This window comes from Lepidothrix coronata, unplaced genomic scaffold (genome assembly GCF_001604755.1).
Source record: "Lepidothrix coronata isolate B3197 unplaced genomic scaffold, Lepidothrix_coronata-1.0 Scaffold36, whole genome shotgun sequence".
Taxonomy (NCBI): domain Eukaryota; kingdom Metazoa; phylum Chordata; class Aves; order Passeriformes; family Pipridae; genus Lepidothrix; species Lepidothrix coronata.
The window spans coordinates 999,642-1,025,053 of NW_016690216.1; the positions used below are offsets into that span (position 1 = coordinate 999,642).

The window sequence follows — 25,412 nt, forward strand, 5'->3', positions numbered from 1 at the left end:
ATGCAAAAATGTGTTTTTAAAAAATCTTCTTTTTTACTCCATGTCTTGATAAAGGACGGGCTTTAAACCTTTGCGTAATTGAATCAAATCCTGATGGTTTTAATAGGTGCTAATCTCTGTAATAACTACACAGGTTGAATAAACATTTAAGAAAGCCCAAACTAATCAAAAGAGGGTGTCTCAGATAAATCATTCAGGAGGAAAACTGATATTATGAACTGTTCAGTATTAAATAGTCTTTACTGTGTTAACTGATACAGCAGTTTTGTTACTTTGACATAAATTGTTAATCATTCTCCTCCAGCTTACTCACTTAAAAGAAAAAAAAAGTATAACCTTCCCAATCATTCATGGTTTGGCAGTCTGGCCACCTTTGGTTATTCCATTGCAAGAACTGGTTGCTTTTAAAACCACATGAGTTGTGGTGCAAAACAGTACCAACCTGGAAACAGATGTGTTTCATATAGCTAAATTCAAATGAAATAAATCGGTAAAGTTTATTGTAAACAAATTTTTAAAAGGGGCTTTAAGGGTGTTCATTTGTTCACTTTCCAGATCTTGGGAACATGAGTGTTATAGCTTTTTTTTTTCCTGTTGCCAGAATTATTTTTCTGCAGTTGCTTTAAGTGAAGGAAACACCAGTGTCCTTTCTTTGTAAGGCAAAATAAAGACTTTTTTTTCCCCTAGATTTAACACTTCTAGAAAAAACAAAGGCAAATTGTACTACTTTCAACCATGTTAAATATTACAGTCATGTTTCACTGTTAGTTGCTGGTGGACTGGTTAAATGATCTTTTGAGTTGTTGTTTACAGGGATAATTTTCTGGATAATAGTGCAAATTAATAACTGGGGGGAGGAAGCCTTAAAATGCTTATCTGTTTTAAAAGCATTTTTTTAATTGAATGATCTCATGCTGCTTTTCCAGTTTCAAATGCCACTAGAGTTAAAATATTTTTCTCAAAAGCTTTTGATAGTCTTCATCAAAAAAAGAAAAAGTAAAGGAATTAGATCTATGGAGAAAATGAAATGTCTGGAAGCTTTTTCAAGAGGCAGACTAAATAATTGGGTTATTTCAAAGTTTCAGACTGTGTTCTGATGTGCTTCTAAAAGCCTGTATTTATTCATATAGTGTTTCTGAAAAAGACTAGCAAATGGAAACAGTGGTTAAATAGAGAAGAGGAATAAGATCGCCTGTTTTCTGCTGAATGAGATTCAGAGAAGAGAAAATTGAAGGTTTTAGGGTAGAGTCAGCTTGTTCTATAGCTTTTCAGAAAGAAAAAATATTAGAAACTAAACTTGCTGTCTAACAAAGATAACCAAAATATTTTTGAGACTAACAGCAAGTTTAATAATCTGTGTTAATTTATACCCAGAAGGATGAACGTCCTCTTTTTATTAGGTAGCTGTTTGCCACTGTCTAATGCAGTTGGACACAGAGTCTAATATTTAAAATATAAAAATAACCATTTGATAATGGTTTGTTTCTCAAAAAATTTATACAGAATTATATAGATAAATGATCAGCAAGCATAGTGTTTGAACCAACACTAGACATCATGTTGAATAGAAGTATACTAGTTATTAATTATTTCAGAAAATGTGGATGGTGCTTATATAATATATCTGTGACCAATATATCACTAGGCAATTCATTGCTTATTCAGAGAGGCCTCTGAAACAGCTTTAGTTCCAGTTTTCTTTTAAAAGAAAATATAGAAGATAGTCTTATCTTTGCTATTGGCAAACTTGGTGCATCTTCTTAAAAGCAGTTGCTGGACCACCACCTGAATGACCTGAACTTAAATTTGTACATGAAGTTCTTTGGGATTTTGTTGGTGTATTTTCTATTAGTGAATGTTTATTAAAAATTAATTTTCAGTATTTTTTTATTAAATGTGTTTTTTAATCTAGTGCTTTTTTCTCCTTTGCAAGGAGCTCTGCTTATCCTCCTATGAACTACATTCAGTCACTTTTCAAGGAGAAATACCTCTCTTATTGACAGCTCAGCTTCTGAAGAGTTAGTATTTTTTTTTATTTTAGGCAAAGTCAACTTTTCCAGAACACATGTGATTCATGACAGAAACTAAATTCATAAGGAGGCATATTTTTGTTTTCTGTGCTTAAGTCCTTATGTTCTTAAATGGGATTTATTAGTTTTGAGGGGCAGCTTTTCATAACAAGACTTTTCAGAAAGGCTTCTGTTTTGATGGAGGCACAAGGACCGTGGCATATTTCAACAAATAGAAATGGTGCCAGGGAAGTGAGAAGAATTGCAAAATATTTTGGTTCTTAAGGGTGGAATGCTTTAATCCATTGCCAGCAGTCAGGTGCATCCTATGAACAGGAGACAACAGCTTCTTGATTGATTTGGGCCAATATGTCTGGGCCTGCCTTGCTGAACTTGCTGCTTTCTGCAAAAAAAGGTTGCCTTTTGAATCCTAAGGTTTGTTTCTTTGCTTCCTCTCTACATCCTTTCATTACACTACGGACTGGGCTTTCTCTTTCCTAGCTGCATTTGTCTTACATGACCAGCCTTGTAAGGAGCAGATTGATCATCATCAAAAAGATGATCTTGGTCATGAAAGGAGATCATGTTATGCAAAGAGGGTGGATGTCGTTCTTTCATGTTGTTTTTTGGGTTGTTATGATGCCAAATCAATGTTTAATAATCTGCTTGCTTCCTTTTGCCTTTGATTATTGGCTTTTATTTCAATTACGGAAGACCTGTGATTCTTTTTGCATAAGAGATGAGGCTTTTTCCATGTTTACCTATGTTTTTTTTTGATTTTTTTGTTTGCTAAATAGGAAGTCCATGGCTCTGTCCAGCTCTGGAAAATATATGATTTTGTTAGCATTTGTTAGGTACTTTATTTTTCATTGAATAACTATTCTTGTCTTATTTTGTTGAGATAACTTGAAGTCCACAATAAAGAGTTGTTATTTTGCAAGACGAGAAAAGCTTAAAAATTCAACCCCCCCAGATCATTTTAGGAACAGCTCTCTTGTGTTCATACAATATTCGGCATCTTTGAAGTTACTTGAAGTTTCAATTATATCACTTCATATGTAGATAACTCAAATTTTAGCTCCTGAATTTTTGTATTCACCATGTTGCCTGTCTTTTATCTTGATCAAAAGTCACCTCTCCCTTTTAAATTCTGTCAGGTGCATAGTGAAGGGAAGGTTGTCATTAAAGAAGCTTTTCATATCTGAATTGGTTGTTTCACCAGACTTGCCCAATAGCTGTGCATCAAAACCTGTTGTAGACTTTGTTAGCTCCTGGGGATTAAGAGCAGCAAGATCTGTTACGATTAATGCAGTGTGAGTGTCAAAAGCCCTTCAGCTCTCAAAACTCTTAACCAGGCTCAACAGTTAAAGGTTGCATGAAAGCAGGCTTGGGAATTCACACTCCTGACAAAGGGCTGACTTGACTGTGCTAGCAAAGTGAATTATTTCTAGAAATTTTGTGTGATATTTTCAGAACTGGTTCTGCTGTCCAGTGTGCAGTCAGGCTGAAAATACATTTACACGAAACTGCTGGACCTTCCATTTCAGACTGGATCTTTTTAGGCAAGCATAGCTGAATATTTTCAGTTTCTTTAAGGCCCTGTCTGAATGGAATAGTAAGAGATATACCTGTAGATTATGAAGACGAATTAAAGGAGAGAGCATGTATGTAGCAGATCTCAAGAACTGGAGATTCTAGATGTGTTATACTGTGTATTCTTCTGATAACTGCACTACAAAATCATGATGAAAGGAAAATGTTAATTTAAAATCCATGATATGTTATCTGAAATGGCTGATAGTTTTTTCCTGCAGCTAGTATAACAAGAAAAACGTGTTTCCTCTGAGAACAGCCATTGAAGCTTGCATGCCAGTTTTCTTTTTGAATCAGTAGATCACCTATTTCTCCAACTGAAGACTTTTATTGATTCATACAATGGGGAATCCTTTTTTGATAGTAGGTTTAAAATTCCTTTTTTTCCTGTTGTCTTGGTTTTGCAAGTCCTGACGTGATTTAAGTGTATGAGGCAGAAGCAGAACACTTGTAAAGCCCTTACATAAACTTGACTGGCACCATAGAGTCTGTCAACATGGTTGAAGTGCTCAACTGAGTCAGTGTTGCTGATGGCTGGAGAAACCACAGGCAAATGGGAACTGTAAGAAGCGTCTTCTTGCCAGGCAGTTTTTGCTTTTGCTCCTGCTATTTCTTTGGATTGTTGGAAAGCTGTTTTTCATATATGTATCACACAGTGACCTAAGTGCATCTATCATGTTTCACACAGACTGTGAAAGAAATTCTTGAGTTTAATCGCTTGGTTTTCTTTTTTGCCTCTGCCAGAAATCAGGTACAGATTCATCCTTCAGCTAATGAGGAGGCCAGGTCTGCAGCTGAAATGCGGCATAGAACAGGCCTTGTTCTTGGTATGTATAAGAACCTAACTAATGACACTGGTTCAACTTTTCTTGCATATGTTATTTTTCCCTCTGAATAACTAAAACCTAGAAAAATGAGTTTTTGTTTTCCCCCTTGTGCTAGTTGTCTCCAAGACAGGTAAATAAATACTATTGACATAGAAAAAATAAAGAAAAACATGTTTTCCCTCTTAATGCAACAGGACTTTCTGATTAATTTTGAAGAGCCCAAGTTTCTTCTTAGATATTATTAACAGCTTAAGGTCCAGATATATAATTACTTTTTTTTTTTTTTTTTTTTTTTTTTACAAAATGAAGCATAGGAGAAGTCTTAACCTCTGTATTGTTAAAGACACAACTTTATAGTGTGTCTTTAATTGCAGAAGTATGGAAAATGGTAATTTTCACAGCCTTGGGCAAGAATAAATGATTCTGATCATCTCTTACTGCTTAAACATAGCCATAAAATTTAGCAGGGAGCATTAGTGTGGAGTGTAATCGAGAGAAATACTGTAAAAGGCATAGCATTCCTAGCTGAATTCAGAAAATTATAAGATAAGAATAAATGAACTGCAGTAGTAGTCCTTTAGATGGGAGCTTTTGAAGGCAAGCTAGGTTTGAATTATGAAAGGATTGATTAACAGTTGTCAGAATAATTTCTGTTTATTCTTTCATTTGAACTTACCTGATCTTCAGTGCTATATGTAGCAGGTAAAGTTTTTTGGAACTGTTTAAAGGCAGCATTAAAACAGTGGTGTTGTGGTGGTCAGTCTCTGGTCTATCCAGTCTTCTCATTTGTGGTAACTCGAGTATACAGAGTTGTGAATTTGTATTCCTGGCAGTTCTGGTTAGAAGAGTATTGTTAGCTATGTTGTATAAAGATTAAGTAAATTAAAACTTGAAATTTTTGAAAATGAGAAGTGATTTCAGACTCTCCCAAAATCACAAATTGTGAGGTTATCTTGCACATTTTGGTCGGTTTACAGTTCCAGCACAATAGTTGAATAAAAAAGTCAGTCAGTCATGCGTCAGGTTTTGCTGTTGTTGTTGATTTGGCTTTTATTTTATTTCTTTCCAGCTTTCTTCTCTTTATTGTTTGGGTCAACTTTACTAGAGATCCACAGTGACTTTGTGTATGGAGTATGTTAGGAGTTCCTGTGTCTGATAGTTGTACTGTACAGAAAGTGGTGATGATGGTTTTTATTGTTTTGTTTGTAAAATAATAGAACACCTCCACACTTATTCTGAGGGTACTACCAAAAGTTGGAAGTTTTTTGGGTTCATTAAAATCCATCTGGGGTGTTATCACTGTTTCCCTTTGCATACAGACATCTCCCAGTTCTTTGCTAATTCTTAGTAGTCATGGGAATCGTTCTAGAAGTGGAGGAATTTGCTTTCCTCCCTGTGGGCTTGAATCTCTTCAGTTTTAACTTTCCTTTTGTATCCTGAGCAGTGCATCATAGTTTTGGAGTGCTATAGTGTATCTTCCTTAGTTGTGCATTAGAGGAAAAAAAAAACAACTAACTTTTTTTAGTTGCTGTTTTATCACATAGCTTTGAAATTTGTAGCTTCCTGACTATACAAAACCAGGCAAACTGAGAAAATAATAATGAAAATTTTAGTAGTTTTGATCATCATACTCCAAACAAACTGTATATTAAAACTATCTATTTTTTTTAGTCAGTAAAGATTCAGTGTTCATATACTCTGCTGTGTTTCAGGTTTTAAATTGACTCAAAGTCAGTGGTTTTGTTCAGTACCTTGTGGAGCATTTACACAAATGTGTGGTCATTTCCATTAGGTGGTCAGGACCGAGAACTTCTCCAAAGGAGAAAGGAGAAATACAGGCGAGAGCTAATGGAACAGATGGCTGAGCAACAGCGAAATAAAAGACGGTAATGGAAAGTTACTATATTTTTTAAAAGATTGTGGCTGGAATTTGGAGGCATTTCATTAATTCAGTGTGGTAAGAGAAAAATTTGTAACTGAGGAATTCCAGGTAGTGAGGTAATATTGCATTCAGTTAAACTCATTGCCGTGAGAGCTTTAGTTTCTAATAATCAAATTCACCAGCTCTCAATGGGACAAAGAAAACCAAGATATTTTTTCATTTTTGAAAAATTATTTTTAGTTTCTTCAGGGTAACGAAGCTTTAACTGAAGTTATCTTTTTTGCTGGTGCGGGAGTGTCTTAACTACTTGGCAAAGTTGAATATTAGTCTTGTTTTTGCCCTCCAATTTAGGAAAGTAACCTCTTATTTTTGAAGCACTTGACCATGTGGCTTATGCAGAATAATAAAATATTAATTTCTTCCTTACCTATTAGCAGCTGCCTACTGAATAACAGTATGGATACATAAAAACACACAGTGATATTAGTGAAGGGATAAGGAATTAAAAATAAGTTAGTATTGACAGTTTCACTATGATGAAAAATTGTGCATGCTGAACAAGCCTGAGCCCAGAAATTACAAAATAGTATTTATTGCTGCACTTTTGAATCAGTCATTTCAATGTATTTAATATTAACTTCTTGAATGTGAATAAAGACAAATTTTTAAGAAATGTCCTGAAAAGTTGTAGTAAAAAGGTTTGTGGTGATTTGTCCTTTTATGGTAATTGGATTTTTATTAGGTGGAATAGATGGTAGCCAGATGCTTCTTGAGAGTTCTGTTTATTTAAAATATTACACAGTTTCCTTCACTGACTCCAGAAGAATTCAAGTGGATCATTGTCTTCTGTTATCTTGTATTTTCAGAGTTATCTTAGCTACAAAGTTGTGAGCTCTATGCTTTGAAAGAATGAGTATAGTTGTTACTGCTTTCTGATATGATCCTTTTTTTTTTTAAAAAAAAAATCTCCAACAAAACAGTGAGAAGGAACTTGAGCTCTTAGTTGCTGCTTCTGGAGCTCATGACCCAGAAAAGAAGGTAAGAAACTTGGATTTTCTTTCACCTATATAGACTTTTCCTTTTTTCTTGCTCAGTTGCAAAACTCTGTAGGGCTTCTATAAAATGATAAATGCTGATTGTTTTGGTTTTTTTTTAATAGGGCATCAGAATAGAACAAAATTGAAACCAAGGATGAAAAGGCTGTGTCGTGGTTTAACCCCAGTCAGCAGCCAAGCCCCACACAGCCGCTTACTCAATGCCCCCCCAGTGGGACTGGGGAGAAAATAGGAAGGATAAAAGCTAGAAAACTCATAGGTTGAGAGAAAGACAGTTTAATAGGGATAGCAAAAGGTGCCCACACAAACAAAGTAACACAAGGAATTAATTCTCTGCTTCCCATGGGCAGGCATCTCCAGGAGAGCTGGGCCCCATCACACCTGATGGTGACTTGGGAAGACAAACACCATCACTCTGAACATCCCTCCCTTCTTCTTGCCCCCACTTCATATAATGAGCATGATGTCATATGGTCTGGAATGTCCCTTTGGTCAGCTGGGGGCAGCTGTCCCAACCTCCCATGCACCTCCAGTCTCCTCACCAGCGTGTCAGTATGAAAAGCAGAAGAGGCCTTACCTCTGTGTAAGCACTGCTCAGCAATAACAAAAAACATCACTATATTATCAACCCTGTGTTCAGCACAAATCCAAAATATAGCCCCATAACAGCCACTGTGAAGAAAGTTAACTCTACCCCAGCCAAAACCAGCACAGGCTGTAACTTATTACACATGGTGTCAGCTTAAGAGGAAAGTATTTTCATGGAAGTTATTGAACATTTTCTTGTGCAGTGACCAAGTGGAAATTTTGAACAGGCAGTGATTATCATAAAAAAAAATACTTAGTGTCCATTGCTAGCCTGTTTACATGCACACAGTAGTAACCCTTCCTTGGAAATGTAAAGTATGCTGCAGAAAGTTTTTTCTCTTTTTCAGTTAAGAAAAAATCTAGTTGTTTTGCAGATGAGTTGATTTCACTGTATCAATTTTTAATTTCAAATTTGTAATTGTTTTTAAATGATTCCATGTAGTGTTCAGGATTACAAGCATTTTTATAGGATTTTGTAAAAAACAAGGTGCTTAATATTTTGTTGCTTGTAAAATGTAATGCAGAGTTCCTACTGTCTCCACTTCCTTAGTAAGGTGATGATTACGTTAAAAATTTTGATTAGCATATATCAAGGAGTAGGTTGTCAGCACTATAGCACTAGTAGCTGACTGCTTGTCGCAGAACTTGCATGATTTGCATGTGTGTTTGCTATGTGCCTGAGGCCATTGCATCTTGGAGATCTGCTGCTGAAGAGTTGGTAACCGTTTCAATCAAGAATAGACTGGTTATTAATTTAGCTGGTAACTGGTTTAAATTATCAGCAGTGCTGGGTGTTTTTGAATGCAAGAAACTTATGCCATTTCTGGAGGGTTCAGTAGAGGTGAAAGGAGGTTGTATTTGCTAGAAAATGAAGGTGGGTGGATAGCTGTAAGATTTTATTAGTCAGCATGTGAGGCAGGAGGCTGAGAATGTGCGCAGACAAGCAGTGAAGCTCAATCAAAATTCTTACTTCTAAATGGGGAGGGAGAACACTGCTCTGGCTGCGTGTTCCTGCCCTCCCTGCTGAAAGTGTCTGTCTTGCTTGTTTGATCCCTTTTGCAAACTGAGTCAGCTTGGTTAGCTGGCAAAAATCTGAATCTTTTTTGCTGCTTTAGTTGGCTTAGAGAGGTCAGCTGGCTGATCAGGGATTCAGATGGTGAAAGGGAGAGAGATGGAATATAGGGCTGGGAGCCAGGCAGGAAAAGAGACAAAACTGAGCAGAGGATGCTGGGTCCTTTGGCTCAGCAGGCTGCAAGGTCAGTGTAAACAGTATTGTCTAATCAGAGCTGACTATGCAGAAGCATGCTTTGCTGCAGCACTCAGTATACCATATGCATCTCAAAAGTGCCTGTTGTAGGAATAAAATTATATCTAGAGCACGTCCAGAGCATGCACAGTGTTTTAAAACCACTAATTTAGCTGAAAGCCTTCAATTAAGTAGAATTGCTGCATTCATTAAGCATCAGTCACTGTTAGCTTTAAATTGCCTCTCAGGGAGAGATTCTAATTAGGTGGATTTCTTGATTAATTACAGGTTGGTTAAATAGCAATGCCTGATTAAGAACCTATAAATGTAGACTTTTGGCTCGTTTAAAATGAAACAATCCCCAGGATGAACTGAATACCACAGTCACATCTGAAATTAGCTACAGAGCTGAAATCTGGGGCACTTTGGGAACAGTTCACATTAAAGTTAGTGAAAAAGGCTGTTTTAAATGTTCTCCTGCTCAAGACACTGGATTTGAAAAGACAAGTTAAAAAATAGTCTGTAGACTGTATTGTAATTTTCAATTGCTGTAGCTTGTATCTGTTAACTACTTTTGTATTCACATATAGAAATTTGAAGTTAAATGTTACAAGCAAATCAAGTAGATTTTGAGAATTTTTATCTTAATGCTGTAGTTTGTGATTGGTGAGTACTAACTGCTTTGTATATACTGTCTTGCAGCTAAGTGATGAGGAGGTAAAGATTTAATATTTTGCTGAAATACTTCCATATTGTAGGGTTTATGATTTGCTGTTAGATATTTAATAATTAGCTGGTTTCTGGTATTACTTTCTCTGAATGCATGTTAGTTGAAGCACTGCAATGTTAGGACCAGCAAACTCAGAACAAAATCTGTTTTACTTATACACTGTATGATTTGTTTCCATTCTTCTATTATATTAACTTATTTAAATAAACATTAAAATAGTTATACACAGCAGTTGCTGTAAGAGCTTTCTGGATGTGATAGGGTAGTTCTGAAACTAACTGACTTGCATGCCTTTGCATTATTTGCATGTTGCCTTTGACTTTCTTCTGAGGCTGCCAGTTATCAATAAACATTTGCTACTTCTATTTTTAAAAAGAACCGCCCCAAAAATTCATAATTGTTGTGGTTGAAAAAAATCAATAAAATACAAGGAGCTTAAAAAATGAAATAATGGTGTTGCAAGGAAATGTTTATTGGAAAAAGTCTCAGTATGTGTTTGATTTTAGTTTTTAGTGATTATGAGCCATTTCAGTCTTGGGATGGGAGGGAGGGATTTTGTAAACTTTTCCTATGCCTAATATAATGTGACAATTCTGTCAGTGTAGGAAATTGGCAGCTGTAGATAACCTGTACTACAGACAGAAATATTCTTTTTTCTGGGTATTAGCTAGAACTATATGCTTCTTGAAACTTGCCACAGAGGTTATTTTTTGTAAGTCCGTGATAAACTTCCTAGATTTCCTTGTAGTATTAGATTCCCAGTAAATCACTGGGAGAAAAACCTGCAATTACTGGAAATTTGAGCAGCTAGTTGGGACCCAGTGAAGTGTTTAAAACAACCTAAATGGAAGGTCAGAATATTTCCTAGTACTGACAAGATAACCGTTTCGTTTTGGTTTTTTGTTTATGCTCTTTTCTTCTCTTACCTTTTTTTTTTTTTCCCTTTTAGCCAAATAGACTGAAGCAGTTTGGCTTCTCAGCAAGAGCTTCTGAAGAGAAAGTACCTCCTGAAAGGCCCAGGGTGGCTTTCCAAACTCCAGTGCCTGCCCCTTCAGCCTCTCCAGTGAATGAAGACTTTCAGAGTGATAAAGACTTTCCCAGAGGGCTAGCCAGCACTCTTGGTGAAATAGCAGCTCCCAGGTGCTTCACCATCACGTTCGTTTTGCACGTTAAATAAGATTGATGTTAAGCATGTTATTGCTGCTGAGGTAGAGCTCAGTGGTGCTACTGATCCTTCTCCGAGGGACTGGTGGAGGTAGAAATAATATTTTGACAATTAACAGAAAACTGACTACTTTGCACTGGAATAAACTTTAAATGTCAATTTCTTCACAGTTTATTTTGAAAAATCTGTGGAGGCTGGATTATCTGTGAAGACAGCTCTCTCTTAGTGGGCGTTTGTATAGGATAAGGGTTGTGCCATAGAAGTTATGTCCATGCCTGTGATATTGAATCATGTGCGAGGACGCTTGGGCACGTGCCCAGCAATGTCCATATTTTCAGAAGGCTGGTATGGTATGAGTTTGGCCCCGTCAGTTAGCAATATCCTAGGGTTATCCCAAGGGATGCCTACAGTGCATCCCTCAGGAATGCACTGTAGGCAAGGACAGTGTCCATTAGATGCTGTGATTGAGGCTAAACTGTTGAGAGAGAGAGAAGGAGCTTCAGGCATCTGGCTGAAGCTGTGCTGAGCTACTCACCCTTTGACCAGAGACTAATCCTTGCCTTGTTTTATTTACTGTTACTGATGTAACCAGTGAGTATCATTAACTGAGCTAGTAAAAGAAGGCGTGCTTGTTTTATGTTCTTTAGATCTCTGGAATAGTGTGGGTTCATGTACTACTCCCTAAGGGAAGGTAAATTCCCTACTGAGGCTTATTGTTTCTGCATGGCACTAATGAGAGGTCTTCAGCTGAACTAAATTAGAATTTTTTCATAATGAATTCTCTTTCTCCTCCCATTCCCCCTCCCTTCTCTTTCCCTCCCTCTCTTTTCCTTCCTCACTTCGCTTCTTTTGATGATCTCTTTTCAGCTGTACAGCAAACCAAAGAGTTGTGTCCCTTTTTTCTTTAAGGCTTGCACCATTGCCACCGCCTCCACCACCAGTTCTGACAGACAACTACAGAACACCTTATGATGACGCATATTACTTTTATGGGGCTAGGAATCCTCTGGATCCCGCTCTTGCATATTGTAAGTGGATGATTTTCGGTGGATTGGTTGTTAGAGTGATTAAGGTGACTACTTTTAATCTAGTTAAATAATGAATAATGTGGAACTAGTGACAGCAAATCGAACTCATTTTTTAGATTGAATGAAAAGGGCTTTTTCCAATGGTGTTTTGGAATGAAATAGTTTTTTTTTCAACTACAAAAGGGGCTGTGGCTTCCAGAAATCTTGTTCATCACTTGAAAAAGCTCTAGTCTCAGCTACTTAGCCATTACTCCTCCTACATTATAATTTTCATTATAATTTTGATAATTAAAACATTATTTTCTAAATTTACATAACTAATATAATTCATTACATGTTTGGTGTTGTTACAATTTCAGATATAATTTTAAATATTTTTAGAACAATAATACATTAAATATCTTAAAATAATGTAGAAAGAATTCTACCTTTGTATTTTAAGGACTTTTTTTGGTCCATCCTTTGAGTGCTTCAAAAGTGATTTCATGAGAGAAACAATTGTGATGTGCGTGTGGAGGGACTGGATTGTGTGGTGTGTGTTTTTCTCTCTTTTCTTTTCTTTGCTTTTTTAGAGGAAAAAGCAGAAATACTTTTTAAAATTTGTTGTGCTACTATGCTGGTTTAAGGTAAACTGAAAGGTAAAGGTAAACTGAACCCAATTCAAAAGAGATTATAAATCAGAGTTACAATTTAATAACAATAATACAGTAAATACAATTATACTGACAGACAATTGGTTTTAACCTACAAAACCCAGATGTATAACCCAGCATGCTGGGGCACACACAGAATGATGTTTGTTGGCCCCCAGGCTGAGCCCCACATGGCCCCCCTGAGTCCAAAGTAAAAGGGGAGGAAAACCTGTTGGTGAGAGTGCTGGTCGCAGTCTGGTCGAGGTTCTGGTCTCCTCTGGATCCGACGAGTGGGGGCCCAGAAGTCCCAAGACCCCAAGATTGTATACTCTCAGGTTCGAGTGGGAATGCCCAGTACCTCCTGCAGAGTGGGAAGTTCTACAATGGGTGATTGTGAGTTGTGAGATATAGTTGGGATCCTTGGTGGCCCATTAGCAGACATGACCCCTCAGGCTGGGTGTGAAGGTGCTAATGACTCCCTGGAGGGGAGTTATCACCCCTGAGTCATTGGTGTGAGGATAGGAACATCCTCCTATCTCAGTCTTAACACCCAGCTTATAGGTTGAGGTGTCAGGTGTGCTCTGGGCAGCTGCTGCAAATGGTCTATTGTTAACAGCTTCTGGGAAATGACATAGAGGGTGTAGAATACACAGTTTGGGTTACACCCACACAGTGATGAACTGGTCCTGTCTGCTCTAACTAGGACAGCTACCTTCATAGAAACGGTAAAATAAAGGAAGAAAAAAACCTTACAAAAATAACTCTTTTACTAGTTTTATTTGAATGGTATTTGTATGCACTGGGGAATTTCAGGAAAGGTAGAGACTGAAGAGCAAAAGTTTTGGGATTTTTTTTTTCTGTCTCCATTGTAAATTTCTGCCTATCTTGTTATGTAATAGCTTAGGGTTTGAGAAAGTCTTGTTTGTTTGTTTGATTCCTTATTTAAAAGTTCCATGCATTTTATCTTTTCTTTGTAATCTTATTTTCAGACCACAGTTTTAACTCACAGAAGTTTGGGGACTTTGACGGGGTTGTTCGGTTTCGTTTTTTTTCCTGTATATTTTGTTTTGGTAGTTATTGTTTGTTTGTGTTTGTTTTTAACCCTTCTATCCATATAACTTCTAGAATAAAATGGCTTACAGTTTAGAGTATTAAAGAAACTAATACTTGAAATTCACATATGAGAGTTAAGTTGTCCTAAAGCTTGGTTACTCAAACTAGAATATTGCTAGTGCTTAATATTTGAACAGTGAAATTGTCTTGAACACAAGCAGTAATACGCACAGTAATTTCAAGCCCCTTGTGGCAGGGTGCTGCAGGTCTTGTTTCAGTGAGAGTACAGGTGCCAGATGTACTGTAATTAGATGATACATTTGGAAAGCATGAGGACAAGTGTTACCATCAAGCGAGTTATTTTATTTCATTTTAGAATATGTTACTGAAGTAATTTGTAAAATTTAAAGGGGTTTAGTTGAATTTAAGAAATAGATTTGTACCTTGGTGTTGTATTTCTTGCTTTAGAGGGCATTATGGATTAGCTAAGTTTGTTATAGAAGCTGAAAGTCCTGTTAGTAATCCTGCATTTACAGAGTTAGAGCAGTGAACTCTGTTCTTTTAAGTAATGGCAAATATTTATACCCAAGCATTCAAAATTTAAAAAAGTATTTTTATTTTTTCTGTGTAGATGGTACCAGTATGATGGGAATGCAGCCCACTCCTAATCTGGATCCCCCTTTAAATCAAGCCCCAGTAGAGCAATCTGTGTAAGTATTATCTGGATTCATATTCTTTGTTTGCATTTATCTTTTTGTGTTGGGAATATTTTGCTGAGAATGGACATGCCTTTGAAATAAAATGTATTAAACACAACTCTTCAAACTTCTAATGAAGGATTTCTATCTAAACAATAAACCAATAATTCAGCAAACTCCTACTTTCATATAAATTTATGAAAATGTTTGGGATTCTAATCTGCCAGGCTGTGGAAAACAGCTTTTAAGGAATTTTTAATTATTTTTTTTTTTTTTTTAATTCCCCCCATCTGGACCCTGTGATGTTTTCCTTTTGTATGTGTGGTTTTTCAATTCAGAAGTAACATTGGACGGAGGAATACAGGAGACAGACAAAGAAGCATAGGAATATTTTCTGAAGAAAAAACACAGTCTTCCAAAGAGGCAACATTATCTTACCAACAAGAATTACAACAGCAGGTACTGAGTGATAAAGTTCCTGACTCTTTATTCTTTTATTTTTTAACATACAATGGTTGTAACTGTAGTACTCTTTCAGACATTTTTATTTAGCTTACAAGTAAAAAGTTTTCTAACTCTCCCTCCCTTCATCACTTCTTTCCTCATGTTCCTCAGACCCTGCTTTAGTTTGCTTTAGCTCTTCAAACAGACAGTAAGCTCTTCAATTTTTTTGTCAGAGGCAGAGAGAATGTTAAGATTTACAGCAAACGTTAGTTCCAGGCATGTAGCTTTGTATGATTATTTTCATAAACATAAGAACCTGCATCTTAAAGGCAGTGGATTATATTGCTGTGATATTCCTGCTAAAAGATTGCTTTTGAGCATTATTGCTATAATTATTAGGAACAGTCTAATTTCAGTAAGTTCTTCATGATCATTTGGACACTAATTCAAAAGCTTCCCATATGTTTATTTCCAGTGTGTTTGCAGTGGTGTCTTACCATTTTTAGCTTCCTTTTTGATAGACTAGACAAATTTTTCGAATCCCCTGTTCCAGTAGACATCCTAGACCCCTACTCATTTTAGTGGCCTTTTGCTGCTGTACCTTGTGGGAGTTTATAAAATTTATTTGGCCATAATGAGGCATATTATTTTGCAAGATATTTTGCTAGAACCTAGTTCAGTGGCACTTAATATTTTCTCATCTTATTCTTTATATATTTCTTTACTGGAGGTAAATAATGGCTATAAAAATATTATAGTTCTAATTATGATTGTGCATAGGGATAAAAGAAAGGCTGCCAAGCAAAGTCAAATAAAGAATTAAATAAACATTTAGGAATAGTGTCTGATATTGCACATATGCTTCTCTAAAGGCATTTTTTTACTATGGGCTTAAGTAAATTTTGTCTTGCCATATGAGAGGCTGCACAATTTGACATAAAGGTCTAATAAACATTGCATGATACAGTTTTTCAGAGTTATGCTGCTTATGGTTGAAAGCAAACAGAAGGTATTCTGCTTTTTTTTCCTGTTGACAAGACTGACCATTTTTGTGAATGGTTGAAGGAGCTAGATGGGTCTTTGTTGACTCATTATATCTCTAAGGAAATTATATGACTATTTGATAAGGGGAAATCATAGAATTACAGAATGGTTAGACTTGGAAGGGACCTTAAAGGTCATCTTGTTCCACCTCCCCCTGCAGAGACACCTACCATTAGAGCAGGTTGTTCAGAGCCCTATCCCAGCTGGCCGTGAACACTTCCAGGGATGGAACATCCACAGCTTCTCTGGGCAGCCTGTTCCAGTGCCTCATCACTCTCATAGTGGTTTATACTAACTATATTTATCTAATTAGTAAGTTTATCTAATGCACATGCAAACTTAAGAAAAATACAGTAATGTATTTTAGTTACATAGACAGTAGTTAATGTTTGAAAAGCTCTAAGTAGAAGAGGAACTTTTTAACAGCTGTTCACTTTGTATATGTTACATTTATGAGGAAATTTAGTTACATAAATGTAACCTGATTTTGAAGATAAGGAAGAACAATCTGTATGAACATTTCTGTGTTACATACATAAATCATATGGTATTACTGCAGAAAACTAGTTCACCAATGGTTATAGAATTGTGTATCATTCTGTTAAGGCAGTTATTGTTAGGAGTCATCTCTAGTTTAAGTTTTGATTAAACAAAATATACCAGGTTGAGAGAAGCAAGTGTAGTATTGTACAATTTTGCCTGTTTGATCTTCAGGCAGTATAAACATCTGTATCAAAGATGCAGAGAAATGGAACTTTGGATATAGAGCAAGTGTCAGATGTGAACATTTCTGGAACTTGGGAGTCTTATAATGTGTATCTGTGTGTTTCTCTGATTATGCACAACTGGCCATGCACGTTTTCACAACGGTATTCAATGCACTGTCTGCAGCATAGACAGTGAAATGTTTGGATCTGCTTGATATAGATGAGGGAAATAGGTAATGAGAGCATTCAGTTGGCACCGTTAACTTTTTATTAAAATTATACCTAATGTGATATTTTTATGGAACTGACTTTGTTTGGTTTGCTTTTAGATAAGAGAGAGAGAAGAGCGGCGCAGGCAGGAGCGAGAGGAGAAGGAGCGCTATGAAGCCAAGTTAGAAGCAGAAATGAGGAATTACAACCCCTGGGGAAGAGGTGGTGGTGGTGCTCCTCTCAGAGATGCAAAAGGAAATCTGATAAGTATGTTTGCCAAAATTATGTGTTGTCTTTTCAAGACTGATGTTTTCTTGCTCTCCTAAAGGCTCCATTCAGCTATGTTATCCCTTGTTTTGTAACACTAGTATCCCTTTATAGACAAATAGACTTACTTGTTTCAAGGAGGTGCACTCTAGGAATATTTCAGTAATTATTTTGATTTCTGTAGAGGTATTCGAAGAGTACAATTTGAACAAAATGGGCAATGCAGGATACGTCAACTAGAAGTGAAGACATGCAGTCGTAAAGGGAGAAGGAGGAAAACAAGCTGTTAGAATCATCAACAATACAAATATACTCTCTTGTGAAAACTTTTATTTAAACGTGTCCAGGGACAAGTTTTAAATTGTTTTTCTTTTTAAAAGTAATTTCTAGGGTTAGAAATCTCTGCTTATGACATGGAAAATGGAAGCATGTTTTATATAAATATACAAAGCTAAGTGGAATATTTAAATTTCCACAAGTAACACTGATGGTAAGTGGCTATATAAAGAGCAGTCCGCAGTAATGTTTTTTAAGGCTTAGTTTTTTCCAAATGCTTTTTTATACAAGATGGGAGTAGCGAGCTGGGAGATAGCTGTGATCCAGGCAAGTTGTTCATCCACCCCTCCAGTAAATCATGGAACACTTACTGGATAAGTAGTTAGTTTCAGTTATATGACACCTGAGCAACATATGGCAAAATTAATAGTGTAGTTTGAGGGTAGCAGGTGAAGTTTAAATGTTTTTTTTAAAGATTTTGTAGCCAAATTACAAGTTCAGAAGCTTGCATTAAGGATCCAAGCTTGCATTTATTGCCAGAGCAGATAGAGGTGTTAATACTGCCTGACTTTAGATGCTGCATTTAAGTGTTTGGCTTCTTTCTCTATGCTTTAACAGTGGTGAGAGTGGAAATGTAGAGGTCTCACACTAGCCTGAGCTCTGCTAAAATTTACAGAATTTTATCTGTAAATGAGGAACTGAGAGAAAGAAGCTTCTTACCCTGTTTTTCCTGGATTACATATGTAAAGTTCTTTTCCCACCATAGCTTGGCAGCATGATGGATAAGCTATGAGTCAAATGTCGTGAAACATCACATGCTTTCTGCCATGTCTCTTTTTTATGCAGTGTGACTTGTCTTTTTATCCTCTTAAAAATGTCTGTAAATAGCTTTTGAGATTCTGATATATGCAAAGGCTGCTTTACAGAGAGGAATGTAATTTGAAGTTCCTGGAATCCATGTGCTTAAATGACTACGTAATTATCATTATGATTACATAATTATCAGAAATGCTATTTCAAAAGGTAATCTGAAAACTGTGCAGTACTTTTTTTGTTTTAAAATGAGCCTTCTAGGTATAGTATGGTAACACTTCAAAACCAGTTGAAATTAACATCTTTGATCAGGCACCATGTAAATTTTGGTGCAAATGCTGGATAATGTTGCTTTGCTTACATGTAGAAATTTGCATCTGGATTATTACTGAAGACATGAAAACCGAAGTACACTTCAATGCTTCAGTGCACTTATCAGTCCTAATAGTAATGAAATAGAGATTCAGTACTTAAATACCAACACTAAACTCAGAAGTATTTTACAACTTTAAGGAGATAGAAGAAAGGGTGGTTTCTAAATACGTGCTTGTCAACATAGACTCGTCAGTCACTTTTGTCTTTGAGCTCTTTATCTTTTCATTTAATAGCATTTTGGGGTGGGAAAACGGGAGGTTTGTTGTGAAGAATCATTCCTGACAAAAGAAAAGCAACAAAATAAATCTTCTAATCAGCTAATTAATAGTACCTAATTATATATTAATTTTATGTAATATATATACATTATATATATTATATATTAATAGTACCTAAGTATTTCACCTTTAGCCTCTATATTCTTGTCTTTGCCTGAATCTTCTGTTCCCATAGCTGATATGCTCAGGAAAAGTGGAATTCGATCAAAAACCCCTGTATTTTTGAGAATCTGGGATGAACGTGCTTTTTATGAGAATAAAATACTGTAAACAGTTATTTCCCCTTTCCTTTAGCGGACTTGAATATCATGCACAAGCAAAATGAAGATGCATATCATAATCCAGAGGCAAGACTATATGAAGATAAAAGGGCTCTTGTAGCTGTTGACCTAAGTTTGGCCTCCTCAAGACCTGAGAACACAGAAGCATCTACAAATAAAATAGCAGGTTTATACTGTATTACAGCTCTAATTATCCATAAGTCTTAGTGATCAAAATTCTCTAGTTCTTTACCCCTTTTTAGTAGTCCTGTGATAGCGTTAGTGCTCTCTATGTGTGAAATCAGTATCATGCTTCTTTCCCAAACTTCTTCATTGCTGTCACTGCGTGCCCTTAAAATGTATTTTCTTATCTGTCTTGTCAGTAGTGGTAACTAATCAGTGTTTTAGCACTGACGAGTCAGGATCAGTATGTTAGTTTTCCAGGTTCAGTGTTATCTAATCAAATCCTCATACATACTTTTTAAATTCTTAAATGACATAGTAAAATACAGCTGTATAGTAGGTGAGAATAAAAAATAAAAGGAGATGGAAGGTCTTCAGGTGTATATCAGAGTTTTAAGGTGAAATTGGTACAGTAATGAGCTTAACAAGTTCTAAAAAGTTACAGGTAAATTAGGTCCACATGCAGCCCTGTGCACTGCCTCCAAGTTATAGAGATTTTATGTTTTTTTTCACATTTAAAAACAAATACATCTTACATTTTGTGAGACATCTAAATGAGAACACTGTGGCACTCCAGATCTGTCCCTAGTTTGGGCAAATGCCAGGATCGGTGATGATCTTCTTAAGTCAGCTTAGATGCTACTTTTCTTTCTCCTGTCCGAACTGTTGCACTGCTGCATAAAGAGTTACATGGTATTTGGGGCATAGATCTGCTTTGCATGATTGCAACTCAGTGTCCTTACTACTAACTTTTGTTCCTTCTCTCCCACCTCTTATTCTTTATCTCTTACAGGCTGTATATTTAATCATTTAGTGAGAATGAAACAGGCGAGGCCGATAAAGTAATAATGTAAAACAGCGAAGAGCCCCCTGGTTAGACCACTTACTTTGAAATCAGGTGGTGGTGCACATCAGTGATGGGAACTTTATAGTCTTGCACCTTGAATTTGATCAGCCAGGCAGTGAAGTGACGTTATATATGTTTTGGTGGGTTTGGTTGGTTGGATTTGCAGGGGCTTTTTGTACACCAACCCACTAAAAGAAGAACTTGAAGGACAGTAGCTGGTACACAGCGTTTTCCTTGATACTTTCCATAGTAACTTGTGTCTGTCTTGTATCCATGCCTTCTAAATGGTATATAATATTTATTCTGCTTTTGTGCATGGAACATATCTATGGGAAATAACTCCATCCTGAAAGAGCTACATGTAAATTTAGTTACATTTTGGAAAGATTCAAACACTGCTTCCATGTAAGGAAGAATAATACCTCAAAGTGTACTCCTTGGTATGCAAGCACATGCTCCTAAGGCTAGGATGTAGTAGTAAGCATATGCATTCCTATGGGAATACGTGTATGTGTTATTTCTGCTTTCATCTGACTTGGATGGTACATCACCATGTAGGGAAATGTAATGTTTGTCTGAGCTCAGTGGAGCTGTTACTCTTGCACATCTTTGAAGCACACTCCTTCAGAGAAGGCATGATATGAGTGAAAAACATGCTGTATGAGCTGGCAAGTTAACACAACTTACTCTACTTTTCCTTTACTTCCTTTCTTTCTCCTCTATTTCCTGTGGGGATTCTGTTCTGCAAAATCTGCTCTGTGTGGTATCTGAATTAATCCTCCTATCTAGAGCTTTTGGGACTGTATGATTATGACGTGTTTGTAACTCAGGGCTAAAGGAGACCTGACACTTCCTGCTTCAATAGTACAGAAGGCACCTTATACTTCCAGAATTCAGTTTTCTGACTGCTTAGAATTTTATTTGCCAGTCTGGGGCTTTGTTTTTTGTAGCATCCTTTGCTATTTTACCTAAACATTTCTTCTATTAGGATGCTCTGTTTTTAAGTAGTGAATAAACCTAAGGAACAGAACTATATGTTCTAAGAGTAATTGCAAGCAGTGAAGTTATGAGGTGTAAAGTATTTGCTATTCTAATTAACTTGCAGGTAATATTTTTAGATACTAAACTGCAGATCAGACAAAAATATATGATTTTTGTAGGTGTTATTTAGTAAAAAAACAACTCACTTTGATATTATTAATTAAGCAGCTAAAACCTGGCAATATTGTAGGCAGGCAATGTAATAACTTTTAATCCCAGTTATAGTATTGAATTATGGCTGTCATAAGATACCTTTTGAAACAAGTGTCTTAGATTCTCCCTTCTTCACTCTGACTTGCTGTCTTAAATTTGCCTTGATTTTTGTCTGTAATTTTTCCCCTCCCTTAGGTTTTACATTTGCACAGGCCTCTCCTTTTGCTCGAGGTAATGTGTTTGGTGAACCACCATCTCCACGGTATCTGAAGCGACAGGAGTCATACAAGAACTTTCTTCGTCTACAGGTGAATGTGCACACCAGATATCATCTGATTAAGTGAACTTTAAAAAGAGGGTTTGCAGTTGGAGCAAATCATCACTGCTGACCAAAGACCCTACTTACCCAGTCATACCCAATTCTGTACACAAGAGGTGTAGTAAGAGCTATGTACTATCAAGTTTCTCAGATTTTGGCTTACATAATAGCATCACTTTTATAAGCATTTCTTATTAGTTGGCTTTTTTAATCCAGGTTCTATCTTTTTTTTTTCTAAGTACAGCTCTTCAAATACAGTATTGAGTTCTCAAACTGTGCTTACTGTACAGGTTTGCGCACATAAATACCTAAAGAAACAAAAATCTTTGCCTTTGGAAGTTTACATGATGCACACTCATCAAAATGAAATGGTGATCAGTGAGACAGTCACAGTGTAGTTATTTATTGATGTGTATATAAAGCCCAACTGTTCTTCTACCAGCTTCTGTCTTCTGTCCATAATACTTCACATTTAATCTTATGCCACAGGAATTAAATATAATTGTTATTAAATATCAATATTGAGGAAATCCTATGTAATTTAAAAGAGTACTAAAGTTATACAGTAGTTTGATGTGGATCTCTTGAAAAGATAAAGGGTTTTTTTTCCTCTGTGTATGGGACTGCCAAAAAGACTAAAGGGCAGACCTTTAGCTTTAGTAAGTCAGCACCGGGTCTAAAAATACTATAATTGTGGAAAGGAAAAAGAATTGCCATATATTTTTTGGTTTGGTTTCCCATCTTCCATTATTTAATTAGTGAAGAAAAGTGTTATTCCAGCACATCTGGAGTAGAGTAAGTGTTAGGCAATACCCTGGGTTTATTAGTAGCATTTGTAACTAGTTTTCTTACTGGAGGATGGTTCTGTAAATAGTGACCAAAAAGAAATAGTAAATATTTACTAAAAGAAATAGTAAAATAGAATGTCATTTTAAAGGAGTTCTGAAACTGAAATGTAAGACAGACCCTGGTATTCTTTCAGTTGTGCCATAAAACTTTTGATTGTGCAAGTAGGTACTGCAAAAGGTAAATGTTGGTAAATGATGGTAAATGTTGTTTATCAGATTATTGCTGGCTATTGACAGTTAAATACTTCTTTGTTTTATTTTCCAGATTGAAGAAAAGAGACGTAGGGAAGAAGCAGAACGAGAAAAACTTAGAATGGAAGAAGAAAAAGAGGAAAAGCGACTAGCGGAACAGAGGATGAGAATTCAAAAAGCATATGAAGATGAACAAGAAGAGAAAAGGAAGAAAGACGAGGAGGTGTAGTATTTTGATCCTTTGACTTTTTTACATCCTAAACTAACCCTCTGCAATATTTGTCATCTAGACTAAGAAGGTAAACTAAGCATTGTCCTGTGAATTGATCCTTGCTTGTAAATGGGTCTACATTAGCCAGAGGAGAAGTGGAAGGTTGTCAGCATTAACTAGCACATTATTCTCACTCTTTATTGTGTACTATGACCTTGAAGTGCTGTTAATGCTTCTAAGAAAAATTACATGGTTTTATAAGTGCTCTTCTTTCTAAAGGAATTTGGTGATAAGACCAATAAAAAGCTTTGTCAAATTGGTGAATTAAAAAAAACAGCCCATTTTTTGACTTTTTTTATTAGCATCTTAAATCTAGCTCTCATGGAATTATTTGTATTACAAATGTAGCTATACAGGAAGGTTTTGTAAAGCTTTCTTTTGAATTGGTAAAGAGATATCTTCGAGATAAGAATACTGCCTGTTTTGGAAGAATGCCAAGCAAATCTAATGAATGCTTTTCGTGGAGGTAAATTCAAATCCAAATCAATCCCCGTGGATTTAATTAAAACGTAAAGCTTTATTTACCAGGTTTGAAAAAGCGAATACATTTTCATGGTTTTGAATATCATAAATAATTGTAGGAAAAGGATGCAGGGCCATCAGAGATGGAGGAATCTTTCAGTACCCTGCAGGGTTATGAAAGATCGGTTCAGGATGTAGGACTTCAAGTTCTCTAAGAGAGAGCACTTAGCTTATATTCTAAATTCTCCTTCCATAGTATGAACAAGTTAGTTGGATGAGCCTTGTCTTCGGAATACTAGAGCTGGTCTAGTATAGAGTGGGAAGCTTATGGGTTGCACTGCTGTTTGCTAATCGCAAACACAGGACTAAAATTGAGATTGAATGATAATTTTCTCTGTGGGCTTGTGATTGAGTGGTGCATGTTTACGGTATGTTTTGTTTGAATCTGAATTTTTGGAAATGACTCCTGCAGTTTAGCCTTAGCTCATGGCAGATCTGGGGTCACAAACTGATGTTTATAGAAATTATTAGGAATTCTGTTAGATGATGTGAGCAAAGCCAGGACTGTGGATGTTTACTATTTGCATGAGATACTTTTTTAGTTTGAATGTTTGAAGTCAGCCTAATGAAATATGCTTTTCATTTCATACTAGATACTTTGATGTGTAATTTTAACTTTCCAAAGAAAACCGAAACAAAATTTCAGTAATTTTGAGTCTTTTTTTTATGTACTAATAACATTTATGTTACAGCGAAGATTGAAAAATAAAGAAATAATTCGATTGGATGAAGAAAGGAAAAAAGAGGCAGAAAAAAAAAGAAAAGAAAAAGAAGAAAAGCAAGAGGAACAGCTTAGACAATATTTTGAGAAAGAAAAGATGGAAAAGGAAAAGAAGATGGTATGCTTCAGTGACTTTCTAAGATACAAATACTTCTTTCTAACTTTTAGAAATAACTGGTTTTTAAAGAAATCATATGATTTCTTAGACCTCTTAGTGTTGTTCCCTTCTCACTTTATCAATCTGCAGTATACTTAATGAACAAACAGAACAGCTGATTGAAAAATCAGATATACTACAGTGGACACTTATCTTGCTGATCAAATTTGCATTAAGAAATAGTAAAAACAAGATTAATAAGAGCAAGGTGCACTCTATAGTTGATTTTTATGTCTGGAGTGAAGTACTGTGATCTACATTAGCAGAGGTGCAAATACAAATAAAATTAGTTATACAGTGTAGAGGACTGTAAGGACTGTTCGTCTTGAACAATGGTGTTATTGATAATCTCATTATTTTTCTTTGACCTAGGTGCTGTAAAAAGTCCATCACATAGAATTTTGTTGGGCAAAATTGAAGTAAATTATAAAACTGTCTTTCTTATAAAATTTTTACAAAATTTCTGTCAATTCTCTAAAGTGGACAGATATAATAGAAGTGTCCAGAGGAAAAAAGATTTGCAACTTAAACATAAATGAAAAAGTCCCTAGAGCATAGAACAAAAAAAGGACTAAAACTGCTACAGGTGAAAACAAAATCATATTAAATAATTTTTTCAATAATTTTATGCATTTGAAAGCATTTTACTGTCAAATGAAAAATACTAAGAAAACTCTTCCTGTGCAAAATAATACTTTATTCAGAAGTTATAGGAACATAGTTTCAGCCTTACTTTCCTCCTTGCAGTTTTCACAGCAGTCTTCTCCCATCATTCCCACTCTTCAGAACAAATCAGTAAGAAAAGAAGAAAGGATTCCCTCTGCTGAGAGCCGTATATCTTACTATTCACAAGTACGATTATTGTAGCAAACTTTTACTGGTTTATTTAAGACCATACAGTGTATGAAATCCTACCAGGTTTTTAATGGTTTCTAGTTATTACTGGAATGCTGCAGATAACTGGAGACAGTCTTTACA

General features: G+C 35.9%; 1 protein-coding gene across 10 annotated transcripts in view; it reads left to right on the forward strand.

Moving 5' to 3' along the window:
- Positions 1-25,412, forward strand: part of CSPP1 (centrosome and spindle pole associated protein 1) — a 65,727-nt gene that overhangs the window by 21,491 nt on the left and 18,824 nt on the right. For 8 of the 10 annotated variants that reach the window (XM_017812526.1, XM_017812532.1, XM_017812529.1 and 5 more), the window contains 13 exons: positions 4,347-4,429; positions 6,222-6,315; positions 7,292-7,349; positions 10,880-11,070; positions 12,005-12,123; positions 14,440-14,518; positions 14,845-14,965; positions 17,031-17,178; positions 19,215-19,367; positions 21,600-21,712; positions 22,837-22,986; positions 24,249-24,395; positions 25,182-25,286. In XM_017812526.1, coding sequence (XP_017668015.1) covers positions 4,347-4,429; positions 6,222-6,315; positions 7,292-7,349; positions 10,880-11,070; positions 12,005-12,123; positions 14,440-14,518; positions 14,845-14,965; positions 17,031-17,178; positions 19,215-19,367; positions 21,600-21,712; positions 22,837-22,986; positions 24,249-24,395; positions 25,182-25,286 — 1,561 coding nt within the window. The remainder of the gene's footprint in view (positions 1-4,346; positions 4,430-6,221; positions 6,316-7,291; positions 7,350-10,879; positions 11,071-12,004; positions 12,124-14,439; positions 14,519-14,844; positions 14,966-17,030; positions 17,179-19,214; positions 19,368-21,599; positions 21,713-22,836; positions 22,987-24,248; positions 24,396-25,181; positions 25,287-25,412) is intronic. The other 2 variants (XM_017812530.1, XM_017812533.1) reach the window with 2 other exon arrangements.